At 46.3% G+C, this 22,301-nt stretch overlaps 1 protein-coding gene across 3 annotated transcripts in view; it reads left to right on the top strand.

The window, feature by feature from the left end:
• The window catches only part of TMPRSS2 (transmembrane serine protease 2), a 306,146-nt gene that overhangs the window by 246,548 nt on the left and 37,297 nt on the right, over positions 1-22,301 (top strand). For all 3 annotated transcript variants that reach the window (XM_086935437.1, XM_086935438.1, XM_086935439.1), the window contains 2 exons: positions 3,222-3,391; positions 9,184-9,279. In XM_086935437.1, the coding sequence (XP_086791563.1) occupies positions 3,222-3,391; positions 9,184-9,279 (266 nt within the window). The remainder of the gene's footprint in view (positions 1-3,221; positions 3,392-9,183; positions 9,280-22,301) is intronic.

The raw sequence follows: 22,301 nt of genomic DNA, 5'->3' as shown, positions 1-22,301 counted from the left end.
GCTTTTAAATCTAGGTAGTACTCCTATATGGACCCTGTACAGGCAAGGCTTGGCAAAACACGCAGAGGTTCAGAACCCTCTACACAATACCGACATACTTAGAATCCTTTGAATATATAGGTCATTCAGACAGCACCGATGCATTCCTTAATATCATTAACAACTGACAGACTTTTACAATTTTGCTGTCTTCATGTCTATGTGAAAGAGCAAGGTACACAGATACTCTAATGCTGGGGAAAGCTTACGTTGCTTGCTAATATGATTAGACATGTTTCATAAAAGTAAGAAATAGTCATGTTTCCGAATCCTCACTTCTTAAAGGGGCGAAAAAGCACACAGCCATGAAAGCGATTAATGAAAGAAAGGAAGAGAGCAAGTCACTTGACTAGGGGAGGCGATGCATCTATGAGGGGAAACCATGAATGCAAGGCCTTGACTTATCATCTGCATTCCACCATATTCTGCAGACCCAAAATACTTAGCAGAATGTCAAGCCCATTTTTTTCATTTTCATAAGAAAAATACATTACTTGCAGAATTAGGCCCTGGGCCAGAGTTTTTATGGAAAAGTGCAATGCCCAAACACGCACTAATGCTGGATGGGTCTTACTTTTGCTTGGTCGTGTCGACTGCATGTCCTCGTGATACGCACTAATACTTGATGAGTCTTACTTTTGCTTGTTAGTGTCCACTGCACGTCTTCGTGATTCATCATGAAACAAAAGAGTGCTGAAGTATAGGAAAAGAACTCCAGCGGGACACACAATCCCAGCATTAGAGAAGGGCTACCAGAGCACACTTAGAAGATGGACAATAATGACACATATAACAGGCAGAAGAAAAATAGGTCAAAAATTAAAAAGAAACCGGCTAAACTGACCTCCGCAATAAAGCAGGAGTTGGAGAAAAATAATGAAACAAATCAGCAATAAAAGTATGCCAACACTGGATAATATTTGACCAATCTCATTTTGTAAAGATTTTTTTTAATCTAGATTTTTCTTTCACACCATAAAAGTAGCATGATACATATTTTAGCTACCATTTTCTCATAATAAAGAACACTTTGCTTTTAGATGGCAAATCCTTCATTCCAAGTTGGCTTCTAAATTTAACAATCAGTCCCTCCCACATAGTGAAACTACTTGAACTCAAGCAATGCGTTGGAAACCCTTCCACAGAGGTGGAATGGCAAGGTTGTACAACATTACCACGCGTTCCTTTACCATGCATGTTTTTAACTAAGCAGATTTCAAAGTGCATACCAAGACCATGCATTTATAGTCATTCACATGTGAAATACCGTTACCACACAATCCACTACCATGCATACATTTACCCCTCCTAGGAATTCTTGATGCTGGCTTCACTTGTTGACCAAAACAGTGGAAACTGGGATCACAAGGAAAGATGTAGTTTATGATTTATACAGATTGCTGATCTTGATGAAGGAAATCTCCTTGGCCTATTTAATACTACATTTTGACACATTCTTTGGGTTGAGTTATCATTTAGGATCATTATTGCCCTGAAAAAGTCCATAGTTATGGACGAAACTCATTGGAAATCTTTGTTGTATATGCGTGATGCTTTTTAAGAAAAGAAAAGAAAGAACTGCATAAACTTTTCTTCTTCGATTGGGGCATTTATTCCCCTTATCTCTTTTGGGTTATTGATGTGGTGCACCTCTATGGTTGATATCATAAACATGAATGTATAGTGACTCGCAAATCTTCTCCTGCTTTACATATGAGCTTGCAACAAGTGGCAAACGCATTTCAGATGTTACTTCCATACTTACTACAATCCATAACAATAAAGGCAAAGTGCACATGTAGTTGAAAAAGATAAGCAATGTAGGCCTTACCTTGCAAAAGAAATGTGTGACCCATACGGACTCTGTTCCAACTCTTGTCATGCCTGGGGTTTTCTTCCTTCCTGTAAACAATGTTGCTGCTAGCCCTCCCAGCAGCCAAGCTCCTCCCTTACTCTACGAGAACAACTCAGCATTCACCATATCTCACAATAAGAGGAAACTCCAATCCAGCATCTCAATTGCCACGTCACCCTGGCTCGGCCCATGGCACTCCTTTTCAGCACCAGGTTACCCTCATGGCTGAGTCACGCACTGTACAAGATAACACATAACATAACACAACCTCCTACTGAACAACCTTGGCTCTCTCACTCCATATGTACTGTTTACCATTCCAACTGTCCATACATCCAGGACATAAATCACACAAACCAGCCAGTCCTGCACAACTAGACTAAACAATTCTTACAAAACCATTGCCACATGCACACTATTCATGTAACACACAATCTGTATTGCGTTCATACATGTCAATTAAAACAATCTAAAGCATACATCAGACTCTTCTCACCAGCTCATGTACACGTATTAGTCTCTATGCTGCTACAGGCATGGCCCCTCCAAATTATGCTTGAAATATCTCACTGGGAGAGATGTCAGATCAGGGTTCATCTACTTAGCATCCCCCCAGCATTCTACGACTGGTGATTTCAACTGTAGAGTCAGAGCACCAGGATGCCACAGCTTTTTTTTCATTTCTATTAAATGGTGGATGCAGCTCTTTGCCTGCCTCAGTTCTCGGGGCTCGACATGTACTAGGTTATTCTTATGAAGGTAAGCCTGTATGCTTATAGCATGACTGCTATTTGCATGTCTGACCCTGGACACAATATTTGTGAGAGTAAATCTTTGTTTTACAGAACGCAAGGTATGAGGATCGTTGAGCGGTGATGCATCCTACTGGACATGAAAAGAGATGTTTAATCATTCTGAACAAGGCTTACCTTATTGAATGTTCAGAAATAACTTAACTTAGTGAACTGTGTTCATTTTAATTGCTTTATTGACCAATCACAATTTATAAAATGTGATGATTAACTAATAGAAGCCATAAGGATTGTGGTTTTTGTTCAGAGAAGACACTACTTATGGATTATGTACCCTATGGATTTTTTTAATATAAACAGGAGGGGTAACATTTTTGGAAGCCGCAGATACACCAACAAGATGATCTACAATAAAATATTCTGATCTTTGGATCTGTCTAATTATATGACACTTTGTTTTAATGTAAATCATATCTGTATTCAAGATCCTATCCACATGTAAATTAGTGACAGATATTAACGAGTTAAGGGTTCTACATACAAAATTAACTTGCCCCCTCTGATTTCATTTACAGAAGTTTATCCAGTCCATCCCAGTGGACAGTATATGCCGGGTACGTGTCTCAGACTCAAATGCCCTCTGGATATTTGGTCGAAAAAATATTTTCTCGACCTGACTACGTATCCAAAACTAAAAACAACGATCTTGCTCTGATGAAGCTTAAGACACCTCTCACATTATCAGGTAAGTATAGAAAGTATGCGTAGATAGCTCTGTGTTTAAGTATTATGTAAGAACAAATTAGTCAGGCCCTATTTTATCTCTCCACATGATTTAGCTTCTCTAAAAATTAGACAATTTAAAGTTGTTGTTGGTCTACAAGAGCTAGTTTGAGATGGGTCCATCTCCGCTGCGGGACTCTATGCAGACTAATCTCTTTTCATTGTTCAGAGGACAGAAGAAGCAGTTGTCAGGGTCCGTCCATCCTGGCATATATATAGGGTTTCGGTCTGCTTCAGGGCTACCTCAATAATTTAAATATGAACAATTAAGAGCCGGAGTGATCTTGTGTCATGTGAGAAAAACAGAATGGTGATGAACAGCCTATACAATACAGATTATGGAGTGTTACACATTTAGAAGTATAACTCTGGTAAGTAGTTAGTTAGTGCTAATAAATACTTCATAGTGTATGTCACAAAGAAAGGAGTGACGTGCAAAAGGTCAACACAAAATGTTTCGTGATGAAAAGATGAGTAGCTTGTGCTTCTGATGGGTAGATCTAACCGCAGATTCTTCACCTTGTGAAAGGCCCAAGTGTGCTTACAGGTGACCCCATCAACTAGTGTGGAAAAAAATGAACACAAGTCAGCTGTCACCTGCAAACAGAGTTACTCTTGAATACAAACATTTATAACATGTTCAAAACCTCTACACAGCTATGGTACATTAGGAGCATATGCGTTTTGTAAACACTTATACCCGTTAGTTGGACCCACACTGTACAAAATTAGGTTGAACATAATATGGTAGTTACCCGTCACTATGTAAACTATAAAACAAACTAACACACTCATTGGATGATGTCATCAGTAATGTCATTTGAGATGTAATAGACCATGTCATGAGTCATGTCTTATGTGAGGTCATAGGCAGTGAATGGCAGGGGTGCAAGATATAGTTAATGTTACTAACTTTAACTGCTGAATTTCTGTTAATTAGTTGAAAACATTAAAGTTGTCACTAAGAAATTCACCTAACTATAACATTGCTTAAACCTTTGCTTTTTTTCAGTGGATTTAAGGCTTTTTTTTAAAGTAAATTGATTATTATTAGAGTGTATGTATGGTAGAATGACTGAAGAATATATCCTGTTTGCGGATGGACTGGCCTCTGCTTTGAGACAGCTCTCTCAGATGAAGAGTGTGCATAGTGCGGTGTGTGGATGGAGTGCCCTCTACTTTGAGGCCTCTCTCTCACATGACAGATGTGCATAGTAGTGAGTAGGGAGTGTCTGACACTCCTCAAACATGACTACTACTCAAAAAAACATAGAAATTCAGCGAAAAAACGAAAGGTTACAGGGGCGTTATAGTTAGGAATTAACATTTAAAAACCTTAGAAATTCACTGAAAAAACAAAGGCTACAGGAGCGTTATAGTTAGGCTCAGGTTTCACTCGTACAAAACCAGTGAAATTCATCCGTTATAGGGCTAGATGTAGGTAATTTTATTTTACCACTTCTTAAATACCAAATTTTACCGATTCGGTATTTAAGAAGTGGTAAAATAGAGGGGGGGGGATGTAGGTATTACAGAATCTGTAAATACGGAATCATTAAGATTCGGTATTTACCGATTCCGTAAATACCGATTCGGTAATGCCCATTGATTCGTATGGGCATTGAAGCCCATAGGAATCAATGGGCATTACCGAATCGGTATTTACCGATTCGGTAAATACCGATTCCAGCAAGGGTGCAGGGGGTGTCACTTTGACACCCTCTAGCATCCCAAATACAGGCATGTGTGCCATGTGGCAAATACAGACATGCCCTAAGGGCATGTCTGTCACATGGCATAGGTGTGCATGCACACATGTGCATGCACACCTGGATTCGGTATTTTACCACCCAATTGGATTGGGTGGTAAAATACCGAATCTGAAAGGCCTTTGGGACTCAGAAGAGTCCCACCTACATCTAGAAGTTACCGAATCGGTAAAAATACCGATTCGGTATTTTACCGATTCGGTAAATATACCGAATCGGTAAAATTGGCCCCCTACAGCCCAAAAACCCATTTACCGGTCGGTAAATGGCCACCTACATGGGGCCCATAGTTAGTTAACTAACTATAACTCACATACCCGCAATGCACTGCTTATGACCTCACATATTACATCACTACTCTGTAAACTATATATATACCTGTACAAATGTTGTCGCAAATTAAAGCTTAAAAAATACTAATTGGACAAACCACAAAATCTAACCCAAACTTCCTTGTCCAACCTGATATCTCATTATTAAATCAGAGACATACCAACATTGAGAACTTGAAGAACTTTAGGAGATAATCCTAAGCAAGTAAATCAAGCAATGGATGACAAGCAATTCTGTCAGAATATGGGCATCTCAACGTGGAAAGATGGAGTTAGTGGACTAAATGTTCAATTCACCTTCTGTCCCCATCTTCCACCAGGGAATAAAATAGATCTATTCCATGAAATTGTGGTTGAAGACATTATCAAATTATTGACTATAAAATCAAAGTCAAAGAAGAACAAAAATAAATCATGGAATCTGACACCAGGGGAAGACAAGGCCCTTGCAGAACTACCCCCAAATCATTGTTAAAGCTTCAGATAAAGGCAGAAATATTGTCATACAAGATTTTGAGAAATATATAAATGAAGCTAACAGACAAATACAAAATGAAGATCACTTTAAAAAACGGAACAATAATCCAATGGAGGTGTGGACTCAGGAAAACCATCTAAAACTACAGACATGGAAAGATCGAGGGTTGATTGACTTTGAGGAGTATATGTACTTGAAGGTTGAACATCCCATCATAGCAACCATATACTTTCTACCAAAAGTACAAACGTGAATCATCAATCTACAAGGTAGCCCTATTGTGAGCTCTATTGGATCCCTCAACGAAAAAACATCATGCTTCATTGACATCTTCTTATTTGACTGCGTAATATCTTTACCCTCATACTTAAGGGATACGACCGATTCCCTCAATAAAATCCGGGATATCCAATGGAACGATATATGCATCATGGCAACAATAGATGTGACCACTCTGTACACGTCAATTCTCCACTCAGATGGAGTAAGGGCTGTGAAACATTTCTTAAAAACAAAATCATTGATCTACTTGGAACACTCAGAGATTCTCCTAGAAATATTGCTATATTGCCTAACTCATAACATCTTTCTCTTCAATGGGCAACTCTTTCTCAAAAAGCAGGGAACAGCAATGGGTACATCATTTGCCCTCACATATGCAGATTTACTCATCGCAGTGTGGGAGGCTGATGTATTAAACACCGAACACAAGTCCAACATCAAAATCTGGACAAGATGTATTGATGATCTTTTTGTGGTCTGGGGAGGAGAACAACCAGATCTTGAAAACTTTGTCCAATCATTAAATATGAATAACTATAATTTATCATTCACATCTACAATCAGCAAACATAGTGTGATATTTTTGGATATGGAAGTGTTCATTAAGAACCAGAAGATCTGTACAAAAATACATTGAAAACTGACTGCCTGCAGTAGTATGCTCCACGCCAACAGTGGGCATCCAAAACATCTAAAGGGGAGCATACCATACGGAGAAATGCTGCGTGCTAAGAGAAATTGCTCAGAAATAAGTGACATCAAACAACAACTTGAAGAGATGAGCACTCGCTTCTTGGATGGAGGTTACCCATTGGAAGTCATAAAAACAGCTAGAACAAAAGTTAAACTCAAATCAAGAATAGATTTGCTGACATCGCATAAAGAAAGTCTAGAAGGACAAAAAGAAAAAGATGAGACAATACGGCTAATTGTAGACATTAATAGAGAAAAAAAGAGAATTGAATAAAAAACATCATAAAGGAAAACTGGGGCATCTTAATGCTAGATGAGACATTGAAAATAAAATTTCCATCTAATGCAAGCATAACATACAGAAAAACAGCTTCCTTAGGAGATATTCAAACACACAGCCATCTTGAGATCAGTGAACCTAAAAAGCCCACTTGGCTAAATACTCCTGGATTTTGAAAGTGTTCAAAATGAAAGGCCTGCGAACATGGTCCACATGGTCAAAATAATCTATCATTTGAACTTCAAAATGGGACAAAAGAATATATCCTTGACCATATCACCTCTGATTCCAAATATGTAGTGTACGTATTGGAATGTCCCTGTAAGACGCAATACGCGGTAGTACGATCAACAAATTGAAACTGAAAATACTCCAACACATGTGAGCAATTAAAAATAAAGACTTTTTTTATCCAATTGCAAAACACTTTTCTGAACACCACTCGAGTGATAGCCAACAATTAAAATATTTTGGCCTAAAAATCGTGAGGCAGAATTAACAAGGAGGTGACAGAATTATGGATTTAAGGAAAACCGAATCTCAATACATCCTAGCCATTGGGACTGAAAACCCATTTGGCCATAATCTGGATGCAAATTTGCATATACATTTACACTAATATAAGAATTTTTTGAAAATTATATTAGCTGCACCTAGATTTGTGTTGAACACTTTCCGTATTAATGGCCACAAAACATGTTATATTGTAAAAACAAGAGAGTGAGGGATCATTCACTCTTCGTCCCTCTAATGAATATACTTACTAACAACAAAAGAGTGAAAATAATTACAGCGGAGCAGGGTTTTTTGGGATGGTGTTAGTGTAAGGGTGGTGCAGATTAAAAGATGGCTGGTTTTATCCAAAAGTAATTTTAATGGTGGAAAACCAGTAATCGTTAAAAACAAGTGAGACGGACGTGAGCTGGCTGGTTAGGTTGACCAGACTCGTCCAATTTAATATACGAGGTAAATAGTGGTCAGCATGTTTCTGCTTACGAGTGCAATTCAGCTAAGCATTCTTCAGGACCAGAACCCCATGGCGGTATACGTACGCTAAGGCGTATAATGACCTGTGGGGGCTGTGTGAAAGGCAAAACTCACGGGTCTGTGGCAGACAACAGATAGGTTGCAGGAGGGAGAGTACCATTCTAGAAATTCTACAGGTAGCTTTACCCCCTCCCGGACTCATGACGTGAAGCCGATAACCTCTTCACAGTCCAGCTGCTTTTTGGAAATCCCACAAGGCCACTTTGGCAAAACCGTGATTTTTGCCTTTCACACAACCCCCACAGGTCAAGATACGCCTTAGCGTGCGTATACCGCCGTGGGGTTCTGGTCCTGAAGAATGCTTAGCTGATCTACTTTAACTTTTGCCATTGTTTCCAATTTCTTTGCATCAGGTTTGTAAAAAAAAAAGTGTAAATTAACTGTTAGACCCCCTTTCCTGTGCCACACCTTTACCCCCAATTTATGGCAAAATAGCATTTCTTTTTTTACTAGAGGGTAGACTTGACTGCTTTACCATAAAGTTTACATTAAGCAAATACTCTGATATTTGGAAGCAAATGTACATTGGAATACTAAATCATAGTATTTCACTCAGTGGGCTTAACACATCTGTTTCCAAAATAGGTCCAGGTAGAGCGAACAGGTACCAGACTTTCAGGATATGTAAATAATATACTTTAACATACAATGGCTAGAAATGCAACTCATTTATATACTTGATGGTTATACTGGAAACATGCCAGGGAATCAGCCTCCCTCTTTATTAATTACCATTTATATGGCGAAACATATGAAAATAAAGCATACATATTTGAAATACTGTGCGTAATATTGTGTTCTTTTCTTTTTTTCTCTTACCTGCTTAGTAGTAAGACTGGGTTCCATAGTTTTGTGTCTGATTTCAACCCACAGATCTTGTAAAGCCAGTTTGCCTACCGAACTATGGGATGATGTGGGAGGCTCCGAGGCCATGCTGGATATCAGGCTGGGGGGCGACAAAGGAAGGAGGTAAATTCACTGTTACTGTTGTACCTCTGTTGTGCAGCTCTATTTTTTTTGTTATTCTCTCAATTGACGTCTTAAGTGAGTGAGTATGCCCAAACCTAGGACCCATGTTCACTATTGTTTTTTGTTGTTTGCACTATTCCACCGGTAGCGAGGTGCAACCGACTCAAGAGGCACAAATAGGCCAAAGCCAGTAATGGGTTGCTTGTGTTCACAGAGAACCTAGCTTGTCAATTCGGTCTGGACTGCTCTTATTGGAGCTGTATCACAGCTGATTTGTGTATGGTTTGGGCTAGTGCTTCATTTGAGCCTGTGGTTGCAGATGGATCACACCGGCACTAATTTTTGGAGACTTGCACCTATGTTTCCTCAACAGACCATGATTGAACACAAGACAGAGGAAAACACAATAGGTTGAAAGAGAAGATGGAAAAACAGTGACAAAGGGAATAAGCAGGGATAAAAAGGAATCTGCAAAAGAAAGGTAATCAGGCAGGGAGCATGTGGGTGGTGGGAGATTAGAGAGTCATGAGGTGGAATAAAGACTATGCAGCCATGATATTCAGCACCCAAAACACTTTATAGCACTAGCCGGGACCTTTTGAACAAAACGTTGAGCCCCAGTACCTGCTCTTTTACAAATTATGCACTGGCTGGGTCTAATCTTAGGTTGAATAGTGGGGAAAAAAGATGGACTATTATGCAGCCCCAAACAATCACCAATGTTGAGAATAATGTTAGCCTTTCATAGTCAACTCATGGTGAAGTAGGTTTAGAAACTTACATACAGTTAACACTGGCATTCAATACGTGGAATTAAGGGCCCATGCTATATTACTTAAGAATTGATCCAGACTTTATTTACACCAAAAGTATCTAGTTCAAAAAGAAAGTAACCGCACTCTATCCTTTTCCAGAGCATAGCATAAAATCACAGAGACATCTTTCCCAAAAGCTACAAGCTATGATGTGGCCAAGTTTAATAAATTGATTACCGATATGCTGGACTCTGTAGTACATTTAAAACATCCAAAAATATAGATGACCAAACCTTAATCCATCTGGTTGATACCTGAACTGAGCCACTGCTCGAAAAGCCAGGTCTTGAGGAGTCTTCTGAAGGCGAGTAGGTCTTGGGTCTGCCGTATGTGGGTAGGGAGGGTGTTCCAGGTCTTGGCGGCGAGGTAGGAGAAGGATCTGCCGCCGGAGGTCGTTCGTTGGACGCGGGGGAAAGCGGCGAGGGCGAGGCTGGCGGGTGGAGGTGTAGAAGCTGAGTTTGCTGTTCAGGTAGGCTGGTCCGGGGTTGTAGAGTGCTTGGTATGCGTGGCTGAGGAGCTTGAAGAAGATCCTCTTGTCGACGGGGAGCCAGTGTAGGTCTCTCAGGTGGGGGTGATGTGGCTGTGGCGGGGGACGTTGACCATCAGTCGGGCGGAGGCGTTTTGGATGCGTTGTAGTCGTCGTAGGTGTTTGGCTGGGATTCCTGCATAGAGTGCGTTGCCGTAGTCAAGTCTTGTGCTGACGAGGGCCTGTGTAACCTTTCTTCTTGGTTCGGTCGGGACCCACTTGTAGATCCTGCGGAGCATGCAGAGGGTGTTTTAGCAGGAGGAGGAGATGGCGGTGACCTGCTTAGACATGGAGAGGGAGGAGTCGAGGATGAATCCTAGGTTGCATGCATGGTCAGTGGGTGTTGGTGCTGTTCCCAGTGTGGTCGGCCACCAGGAGTCCTCCCAGGCTGAGGGGGTGGGTCCGAGGATGAGGACCTCCGTCTTGTCCGAGTTCAGCTTCAGACGGCTGCTCCTCATCCAGTCGGCGACGACCTTCATTCCCTCGTGGAGGTTGGTTTTGGTGGTGTGTGGGTCCTTGGTGAGAGAGAGGATGAGCTGGGTGTCGTCGGCGTAGGAGATGATGTTGAGGTTGTGATGGCGGGCCACTTGTGCGAGGGGGGCCAGGTAGATGTTGAACAGCGTCGGGCTAAGAGATGAGCCCTGGGGGACACCGCAGATGATTTTGGTGGCTTCGGATCGGAAGGGTGGGAGGCGGACACTCTGGGTTCTGCCGGAGAGGAAGGACGTGGTCCAGTCAAGGGCCTTCTCTTGGATTCCGACTTCTAGAAGGCGTGTCTTTAGAGTGCGATGGCAGACCGTGTCGAAGGCGGCTGACAAGTCCAGGAGGATGAGGGCTGATGTTTCGCCATTGTCTAGATGCCGCCTGATGTCGTCTGTGGCAGCGATGAGGGCTGTCTCGGTGCTGTGGTTTCGTCTGTATCCGGACTGGGACGGGTCCAAGATGTTGTTGTCTTCCTGGTGGCGGGCCAACTGCATATTGATGATTTTCTCGATGACCTTTGCCGGGAACGGGAGCAGGGAGATGGGCCGGAAGTTCTTGAGGTCCGCCTTGGGCTTTTTGAGGGGGGCGTTCATTTCGGCGTGCTTCCAGCTTTCCGGGAATGTCGCTGTTTCGAAGGAGATGTTGATGACCTTCCGTAGTTGGGGTGCGATGGTTGCATCTGCTTTGTTGAATACGTGTTGTGGGCATGGGTCTGACGGAGATCGTGGGTGGATGGAGTTCATGACCTTGCGTGTCTTGTCGTCGTTGACATTGGACCAGGAGGTCAGGCGGTTGGCGCTGGTAGTGTTCACAGGGGAGGTGGAGTCTGGTGTAGTCGAGGTGATCGTGGTGTTGAAGCTGTTGAGGATGTCAGCAAGCTTGCGGTGGAAGAAGATGGCTAGTGAGTCACACAGTTCTTGTGAGGGCGGGATGTCGTTGGCGTTGGTGCTGGGGTTGGAGAGTTCCTTTACGATGCTGAAGAGCTCCTTGCTGTTGTGTGCGTTGTTATCCAAGCGGTCTTTGAAAAAGGATCTCTTGGCTAATCTGATGAGGTGGTGATGTCTGCGGGTGGCGTCCTTGTGGGCTGTGTGGTTGTCCAGTGTGCGTTCGTGGAGCCATATCTTCTCCGGTTTCCGGCATGCGCGTTTGGAGGTCTGGAGCTCGTCGGTGAACCAGGTGGCTCTCTTGCTGGCGTGGCTGTTGGAGGGTTTCTTGAGTGGGGCGAGGGTGTTGGCACAGTCGTCGATCCACTGTCTGAGGTTGCAGGCTGCGGCGTCTGGGTTGGTGGGGTCGGCGGGTGGGTTCTGGGTGAGGGTGGTGATCAGCTGGTGACTTTGCTCCAGCAGCGGCGAGGCAACTGTTGGGAGCGGTGGTGCGTGGTTGGTTTCTTGAAGGTGAAATGGATGCAGCGGTGGTCGGTCCAGTGGAGTTCGGTGGTGTGGTCGTAGGCGACGTGGGTGCCTGTGGAGGAGACGGGGTCCAGCGTGCGGCCAGCTTTGTGGGTGGGTGCGGTGACGAGTTGTCTGAGGCCAAGGTTGGCGAGGTTGTCGATCAGGGTGGCGGAGTTGGCGTTGTTGTTGTTCTTGAGGTGGAAGTTCTGGTCTCCGAGGAGGATGTAGTCCGTGGAGGCGAGTGCGTGGGTGCTGACGAGGTCGGCGATCGAGTCGCTGAACTAAGCCCGGGGTGTGTTTGCGTGCGGAGCGGGGGTTGAGGAGTATGCAGCGGAGGTGGTTGGGTCCAGTCCTTGGAGGTTTGGTGGCTCTGTCGCAGGTGAAGCTGCAGGTGCGGCAGGAGAAGGGTCCGTGGGTCTGTTTCGGGGCGGCATGGAAGTGGTTCCGGCCGGCGTTGAGTGTGTGGAGGGTGCTGGCGTCGTAGTGGAGTCTGGTGTGGCGTTTGTGGGGTCCAGGGGTTCTGGCGCTGGACGCGATCCAGGCGCGGATGGGCGCAAACGAGCTTGCCTTAGGCGCGCCTTCTGGCGGGCCAGCAGCACACCCGCAGCGCGTGTCCGCTAGGCGGCTGTGCAGCGTCCAGCATATATGGGGAGGTGGGAGGGAGGAGCAGCTGGGAGGCGAGAGCAGTGAGTGGGCAGGGGCGGGGCCGCAGGGGGCACTGCGGCGGGGAAACAGTGGTACTGAAAGCAAAATGGGGTACAAGGGGGGTAACAAGTGGCACAGAGCAGAAAACTAGGCACTAAGAGGGGGAAACAGTGGTACCGAAGGCAAAATGGGGCACAAGGGGGGGGGGGGACGAGTGGCACAGAGCAGAAAACGAGGCACAAGAGGGTGAGACAGTGGCACAGAAAGCAAAAAGGACGGAGGACACTTACCAGCGGCAGTAGGGGCACACAGTCGGAGCTGCGTGGAGGGGGAGCGACCTACCAGGAGGGTCAGGGGTCGCTCTTATTTCTCCTAGTGCATTTACCAAACATGCCTCCCCTGTCAGCTCCCAAACAACTGCTGCCCAGCCATATAAAATCTTCGCAGGGTGTATCTCAGAATAGAGAAAAGTGCCATTAGAATAGAGAATGGACGCAAGCCTCAATGTGGCATTGGTACTGTTGGACCTGTCAGCCGCATTTGATACAGTGGATCATAACATCCTGCTGCCCTGGCTAAAACACCTTGGTATAGCAGGTTCAGCACTGAACTGGTTGGGCTCCTTCCTTGAAGATTACAAACAGGTAGTCGGATGAAGCCATATGCCTCGGGAGGTAAAGATCTGAAGTGTGGGGGTGCCCCAGGGCTCGTCCCTAAGTCCTACACTCTTCAATATTTATATGTCTCCACTGGAACATGTGATGGAATCCCACAATATCAGGTGGCCAGAAACCTGGGGGTACGGTTGGACTCCCAGCTCTCATTCGGAGTGCAGGTGTCAGCAGTGAAGTCTTGTTTCTGGGATTTTTGGCATGCTAAGGATGTTTCTTCATCAACTTCCTCATGAGGCACACATCCCAGTGGTTAGAGCAGTGACTTATCTGTACCTGGGCCTCCCGGAATATTTGATCCAGAGGTTGCAAGTCATTCAGAACATGGCAGTCCGCTTAATATATAAAATCTAGAAATTGACCTCAGTGTCAAGTTTTCAAATTAAGCACCCTTGGTTGCCAGTCCATCAGCAGATTAAGCATAAAGCACTGACCCTAACACACCAAGCCATCTATAATCATGGACTCAAGTATCTCATTCACCGTGTCAAAGCATGCTGCCTTGGGATACTGCTGCGTCTAGCTCAGCGCACCTCATTGTAACCCCCCCATTTCCAGGATCATTGGAGGGGTGGTTCTTCCTTTTCCGTCAAAGCTGCGAATATGTGGAATACTCTACCAGACTTTCTTAGACAGATCCCTGAAGAAGGAAAAAATTAAAAAGGAGCTGAAAACATTCCTATTTAGATCCTGGGCATTGACTCTGTGACTATTTACCTGTGGCATACCTAAAAGCGTCAGGAAACTCTTTGAGTAGCCATACGCTATAGAAATGCTTCATTTATTCATTCATTAATTGGCCCCCAGCAAATACATTAGCCTTCTGTCTTTATAGAATGGAGGAAACATTACAAGCATAACAGGAGAACTGCGGCATAGGTTGCTAAATTAGAACACTCAGACATGTCCAGGATTACTAGCAATAAACCTGGAATTGTAGACCTTGGAGTAGGGCTTCCAAAATCTCATGGCTGGGCAGGTAGGAGCACAGAGTCAATGTAGTAAGGCTTCCATAGGGCTGTGGTTCTGTGGTTCTTAAGCTTTTTATGTTTATGGCATCTGGAAGAGGAACCCCAGTATGTGGGTACCATGTCAGGTTTCTGGAGACTAGTTGATTTAAATGATGATGGATGACTTGAAATCCTGTTTTCCATATAGACTTTATCCATAGGTGATAACAAGTTTGGAACCTAGAGATTCTTCTGCCCAGAAACTTGTAAATTGTCTAGAGCCTGCATAATGGTTTGTTAGACAGATCATCTGGTTTCACTGAAAGTCTTGGACCCATTTTGGGAATGAGTAAAGAAATGGATCCTAAATGCTGAACTATCCTTTTGAAATATGGCGTAGAGTATTGTGTCAATACTGATCATGCTTGAATCTCATCGACTAGAAGAGGAAAAGGGATAGCTACTGCCAAAGTTGTCTTCAAGATAACCAATATTTTTGCCCTGCCTGACTTGAAAAGGCTGTTTTCAGTAAAACACAATAATACAGATTAGTGAGGTTAATGACGTTTTGATACCTTGCTCGCACTTTATTGGCTGCTCACATGACTCCCCAGGAACCATTAGGCAGGATCAAGAAGACACATGGTAGAGTATGAAGAATTAAACTAATTGATGGACACCTGTCCAAACCACTGTTTGATGAGGCTTAATCATCACAAATGCAAAATGGCATCCTCAGCCAAGGACAAGTGATCAGAGAGCCACACTTGTCTGCCTCTTATTTTGACAATCAGGTTCATTTGTTGTTTTTGCAAGACCCTCTCTATATCAACTACCTGATGTCACTGGAATGTCTGGTAGTGGAAGGGAAGCTGCTGTGGCTAGTTCAATGCAATGTGCACATGTGGGGATCTTTAACATGATGTAGATTATGATCAGTGCAAAAAGAACAGTTGATGGACAGAATGCTGAACAATGTCAAACGTTCCCCATGGGAACAGTCCAGCCCGAACTGCACGGCCTGGTCCTTCCTGGACTGCAAACAAACACCGAGGGACCGGATTCTGAGTTTCACCCCTCATCAGCCATGCTAGCTTGAATCCAGTAGCATAGAGAACATGAGACCCACATCTCGGCATACCCATCTCACTCGGGGCCACTAATGCAAAAAGAACTATTGATGCACAGAATGCTGAACAATGTCAAACATTCACACCATTACAGAGATCTGGGCTTCAATTCATTGTTTTTGTGCTCTCCATGCCACTGCAGTTATACCTAGCCATATGCAAATCAGTCAACCCTGCTCTCAGAGACAGATGTGGTGGGAGAGGGAATAGGCATGGATCCGGACCTGCTTCATTTAATTTGAACATTACCTGTGGAAACAGGGAGAAGGTCCAACTTAATGCCAGGGGCATGCTAAGCTAACACCAAGTAGCAAAACAACAAATTGTCTAGAACACAGCTGTATTATTTTTTTTTTACGAAGTTCTATATAGCGCAAACTTGACCCGAAGGTATCGGGTATCAGAGCGCGTCACATAGCACCAGTTGCGTTACATGAGGATACAATAATTTTTTTTGTTAGGCATGGGGAGATTAAGTGGTTTGCTCAGAATCACAGGATGTTCAGCGTCATTGTCCAGATTCGAGGTTGACCGCCCTAGACGTTAGGCTAACTCCTCTCCCCTGATGTATATTAGTGCTTACTCTTTTTAATCTGTATAGAGCTGAGGTGACTTTGCTCCTTTTAAATGCCCCCCCTCTGATAAGCTTGGAAGAACTCCTTTTTCTATCATGGCTTATGCAGGTATTTGATCACCAAAAAAAATAGTGCTCTGAAACATCTGGTTTAATTTCCTGGTAGATATAATATTCAGACTTTAGAGAAAGGTCAAGTAAAACATTATTAGTATGCAAACGGAAATAAACTCAAACAGGTATCCCATTACTACCCAAACAATTGAAAACCCACCTGTTTAATGAATAAGATGTCTCTGACACTTCCTACTGGCTCTGGCTCTAGCCTAGCGCCAGGACTCTCTTGTGTATCTGTGTGCTCTACAAATCCTTTCATTCATTCATTACAAATATCCCTGGGGTTTACCATCATGTGAAAATTTGGGAATGCAATCTAGTTGTCCTGGTATTATGCCACAGCACTGCAGCCTCTGGTGTCATGTTGAAGGGAAGATACAATATAGCCACATACTCAAAAGTGCCCACGGTTCTCAGCATGGAGGAATGGGTCCCATAGCAGCAGCCTGTCATGCCTGAGAAAGTGCATCAAGAGGCCTGTTGCCCATTGACACCCCTGCACACTACCCGGTAGGGCCATGCACAGGGATTCTTCTTTGTTCGATGACCCCTGCAGTCCTTGCAGCTCCATGCTCAAAGGCTAGTTGCCGCCCTAGAAGCTTGCCAACTTGGAAGGGATCTGCATGGTGCCACACAGTAAGACAACAAGCACACCCACTCCATCACCATCCACAACAGGTTCTCCAGACAGGAGAGCTAGGAAAGAGGTAACTCTCGCAAAAAGGAGTGGCCATAAGCACAATATCCACTTTGCCCTGACCACTCCAACACATGAGAACTCCCAGCAGGTATTGGACAGCGGGACCAAGATCGTAAAAGACAACTTGAGGTAACAAGGCGTTGTACATTTTTGAGGTGCTAGTATCGGGTGCAGTAAACAATCTAGCAAAGAGCTTGCTTACCAAAGCTGCAAACCTAATTGACTGAACACACCATCCTCGAACACAACAATTAGCAACCCAGCCGATGTCATCTGGTTAGTTGGTTGGTGTAGCGTGGTGGGGGACATGAAGCATAGGCCGCAACAGCGCTTAGTGAGAGACAGGAAACACTGCTTTCACTCTCTTGACCGGAAGACCCCGAGCGGTCTTCCGCCGTTTATTTATCCCCTCGGGTCGAGCCCGCCCGAGGTGTGTATCCATGCATGTTAGTGGCAACATTGTAGAAGAGAGACCAAGTGGCTCTCTAAATCCGTCCTTTCTTTTATTACCTGGCCATCAGGCCCCTCGGATTCATGGAGAGATGTATACAAAGTCTTTTAGTCTTTGACTTGCCGCAGGATTCAGCTGGAGACAATTCTTCTGGTTCCGGGAGATGGAATTGGCTACTGCGCTGGACTGAGTATTCACGGGTGACTTAGGCACTTCATCAGGATGAGCTGAACCAGTCATGGGAACAGCCTCTTCACTCACCCTTCGTGAGCTCAACGATGATGGACACGGTGTCCCCGGCGAGACTGGTGGGTAGAGACTCGGGGGGGGTGGGGGGGGGGGATGTCGGGATAGTTCGACACTTTGTGTCCAGAGTCTTTCACCCAGATCTTCTTGAAACTGGGCACAATCCTCATGACAGACTGCTTTTCCCGCTGGGCAGTGACCATGGTCCCTTGAATGCCAACGATGGTCCATTCCTCCAGCTCGTAGGGTGCCTGAACTTCCAGCCAGGATGCCTATCTTTGATCACGACATGATCTCCCACTCTTAGCTGGGACTCTTGTGCCTGGTGGGACTCACTGACCTTGCAGTTCGTCATTCTCTTTCTTGCCTGAACTGCTTCATTGTCTCTTTCCCAAAGCTCCCACGTCGGGTCTGATGGGATACTGTCTCTCCGGGCCCGTTTGAACAGTAAGTGAGACGGCGCACCCCTAGTGGTGCCGTGGGGCGTCTGTCGATTGCGCCAAGGAATTGGTCCAGTGCCGCCTCTGCGTCTTCTCCTTTGTCTACGGCAATGCGCAGTGCTTGGTTAAGTGTTCGCATCATACGTTCCACCTCCCCATTGGCTTGAGGCCACAACAGGGAGATCTTCCGGTGATGAATCGCTTTGTTTTCGAGGTATTCTTGGAATTCCCGGCCCTGGAACAGAGGTCCGTTGTCTGATTTGATCTCCTCGGGTAGCCCCATCATTGCGAATGTCTTGTCCAGAATTCTCTTCACATGTGTGAACGCAGTTGAAGCCACCACCTCCACAATGGGGAACTTCGAGAAAGAGTCGACCATTACCAGCATGTGACGCCCGTCGGGAAAATTCCCAAAGTCAAGGCTAATTTTTGCCCAGGGGGCCTCACTTGGTTCTTCAGTGATCACCGTCACCTGAAGAAGGACCGCTTCCAGGCCCACCGGGCTGGCGTCAACGATCAGTTCAGTGCGCCACCGTGGATGGACGTAAGCCATTACTGTTTTGTCTAGCAGTCCTGCCTTGATGTTGTTTAATGCTTTATTGCGGGCCCCAGTCCTCTCCCACTTGTGATCATTGCGTGTGAGAGCCCGGAGTGGCTCCGATATGGCAGCGAGGTTTGGAATAAATCTTCCACAGTACGTGGCCATGCAGAGAAAGCTTCTTACTTCTGTGGGGTTCTCCGGTGAGCTGGCTGCTTGGATGGCCGTGGCCTTCTTGGTGTCTACTAGGAGTCCCTCTTTGGTGAAGGTGAAGGTGTACCCAAATAAATCGACAGATGTCGGTAGAACTAGCACTTTGACTTGTGAAGGGTTAGCCCACAGTCTTCTAGTCTCTTCAGGGTGGCTCGTAGACGAGTGTGATGATCTTCTAATGTATCTGAGAACACCAGGATGTCATCACTGAGGTTAATCACGCCCTGCAGACTCGACCGTGCTTCACTGATGGCGTTTTGGAAGACTTTGACACCCCAAAACTGAGTCTCCTATACATCCGGAGGCCAACCTGTGTCGAGAAGATGGTTTTGGAACTACTCTTGGGTTCAAGTTATAACTGATGCTACCCTGCGTTTAAATACATCTTTGAGAACCACTTGGCTCCGTTCAGGTCTGCCACTATGTCATCCATGGTGGGAGTGATGTGATGTTTTCTCTTGACGCAGAGACGGTTGGCTCCGGGCTGCTTGGGTTTGGGAGCCACGACCAGCGGGGACACCCATGGGGTGGGGCCAGAGACTTTCTCAATTACGTCAAGATCTTCAAGCTTTTTTAGCTCATTCTCCACCTGTGGATGAAGGTTGAATGGCACTCGCCGGTGCCTTAGGGCGACTGGCCTCACTGTGGGTTCAATGTGGAGTTTGAACTTCTTCCCCTTAAGTTTTCCCAGTCCAGTGAATAGTGCCGGAAACTCCTTCAGAATGGCTTTGGCGTGGGCGTTGTGGATCTGGTTGGCAAAGAAGACAAGCCCCAGGTCTTCAGCGGTATGGCAGCTGAGCAGTGTCCCCTTCCATCCTTCTGTGATGTGGTACCTGGTTTCCGTGGTGTACTTCCCACTGTCTACCTTGGCATGGATAACTCCTCGGAGAGGAAGTGGATCTGTCCCTCCATAAGTATAAATCCAGGCCCTGGAGGGCGCAAGCGGGGGCCGTGGCGACAGGCGACCGTATAGCTCAGAGTCCATCACGTTGACAGATGCCCCTGTGATGAGGGCCTGAACCTTTGTTCCTTCTACTGAGAGGGAGCACATTGGTGGTGGCCTTCGTCGATGGTCAGTCCTGCTGACATACGACATGACAAACAACTCCTCATCATCATCATCAAGAGCGAGGTACCGTTCCTGCTGTTGGACTTCCCTTGTCGATGGCAAATCGTTGATGGAGACCTGGAGAAGGCGTTGCAACATACCTCGTGGCTTCGAAGGAGCTTGCCTGGACCGTTCACTGCGGCACACTTTAGTGTAGTGGTGGAGCTTGCCACAGCAGGAGAATGTCTTCCCCTTCACCCCGCAGATGGCCATCGCTGAGTGATCCTCTCCACAGTACCCACATTGCCCACCAGGTGGCATTCTTGGTGCTTGGCGGGTTGTGTTGGGGCGTCGTTGGATTGCTTCGACCTTCTCTTCTTTGATGGGCACGTGCCTGGACGCATGTGATGCGACAACTTGCATGTGTAGGGCAGCCTCCATTTCATCTGCTCGCACATCCAACAGCTCCTGGGAGCGGGCAAAGAAAAGGATCACGTCCAGCCAGATCCCAGGTTGACGAAGGATCCGTTTCTGCAGGAGTTTGGAGCGACACCCCAGGCTGATTTGATCTCGTATCTCCTCCTTCTGATCCGTGAAGGTGCACGTGCTGGCCAGCCGGCACAGCCATGGTAGAACATGTCGACGGACTCCGTGTCCGACTGCGACGCCCTTCTGAACTTGAACTTCTCGAAGTCGGGGTTAAGTTGGAGGTCAAAGTGCCTGCATTGTAGTTGTCGTCGTTGCCTGTGTTAGGGAGCGCCTCGAAAAGATCATATATTTCTGAACCCCCATAGTAGATGAGAAGCGACCGTTTCACTGTGCCATCAGTCTCCCTGGTACCTTTGAAATTATGGTTGAGCCGTCCAACCCACGCTTTCCATCATGGCGCAGCTGTAGACGGGTCTGAGGCTTCGCTGAAAGGTGGCAGAGGCACAACAGCCCTGTGGCTGTGCCCTGGGGGTGGCGTATTGGCACCCCTGTTTGGATTGCTTCCCTCCGCCTGCTGGCCAGCAGCGCCAGTTGTGGGTGGATTGCTCATGCCGACTGTGTGGCTGTGCGCCGGTGTGATTACATGGTATTGGCGCTACGACTCAGTGCGTGGGCGTGCGCACTAGTGCGTGACTACGCACGATGGACTGGCCTGGGGCCCTGTGGCACAGAAGATGCTTCTTCGCTCCTTAGCGTTGACTGAGGTGACTGGCGTCTCCTTATTGTGCTTGCAGGGGGGGGCAGTCCAGGCGCCACACCCTTGTGTGAGCAGGGGAGCCCTGATGATGGTCCCGGTGTGTTATCCATTTTGTCTTGTTCCTTTCAATTAGTGTTTTCTTTCTTTTCCTTCTGCTGGCTTAGAAATCCTCTTTTCTTTCCCCATTGACACCTCACTATCTTCCTGGAGAGTGCAGGCATCAGGCCGGGCAGCTGTGGATCGGGGCCTCACAGCAGGTTAGGCTGTGAGATAATTGGGGCTTTTCACCAGGCTTGGGCGCTGGTAGATGGAGGTGGGGGAGCGGGGCTAGTGCAGGAGCGTGACGTCCTGTGCTGGTGCAGCAAACGCCAGCGAGCGGGAGAGGCACCCGCGCCACCGCGAGGCAGCACAGCGGGGACATTTTATACACAGCAGGCACTCACCCCAGGTAGACATCGGGCTAAGCAAGCGCCGCTTGCTGAATGCGCTCCGGCTTGTTAGGGAGGCGTGTGGGCAGGCGCAAGGCACAGCGGCGAAAAACTCAGAGCCGGTCCCTGCAGACGTCGGACACAGCAGGGACGGGTGATACAGGCTGCAAACTCCACCGGGGATCCAGGGAGGCACCAGGCAGACTCCTCACACCGCAGGCAGGAGCGGAGCAATGCGGGTGGGCTCCGCATGCTCACCACTGATCGCTGGGCCGAAGGCGATGTACATGCGAGGCATGATCGGCCTTGTCGCCAGTGTAGCGCGGCAAGGCCAGGTGAAGCATAGGCCGCAGCAGTGCTTAGAGAGAGACAGGGCACTGCTTTCATTCTCTTGGCCAGAAGACCCCGAGCGGTCTTCCGCCGTTTATTTATCCCTTTGGGTCGAGCCCGCCCGAGGGGTGTATGCATGC

This window comes from Lissotriton vulgaris, chromosome 8 (assembly GCF_964263255.1).
Source record: "Lissotriton vulgaris chromosome 8, aLisVul1.2, whole genome shotgun sequence".
NCBI classification, from domain to species: domain Eukaryota; kingdom Metazoa; phylum Chordata; class Amphibia; order Caudata; family Salamandridae; genus Lissotriton; species Lissotriton vulgaris.
Note: the sequence above shows the minus strand (reverse complement) of the source record. Positions and strands in the feature narration are given on the sequence as shown.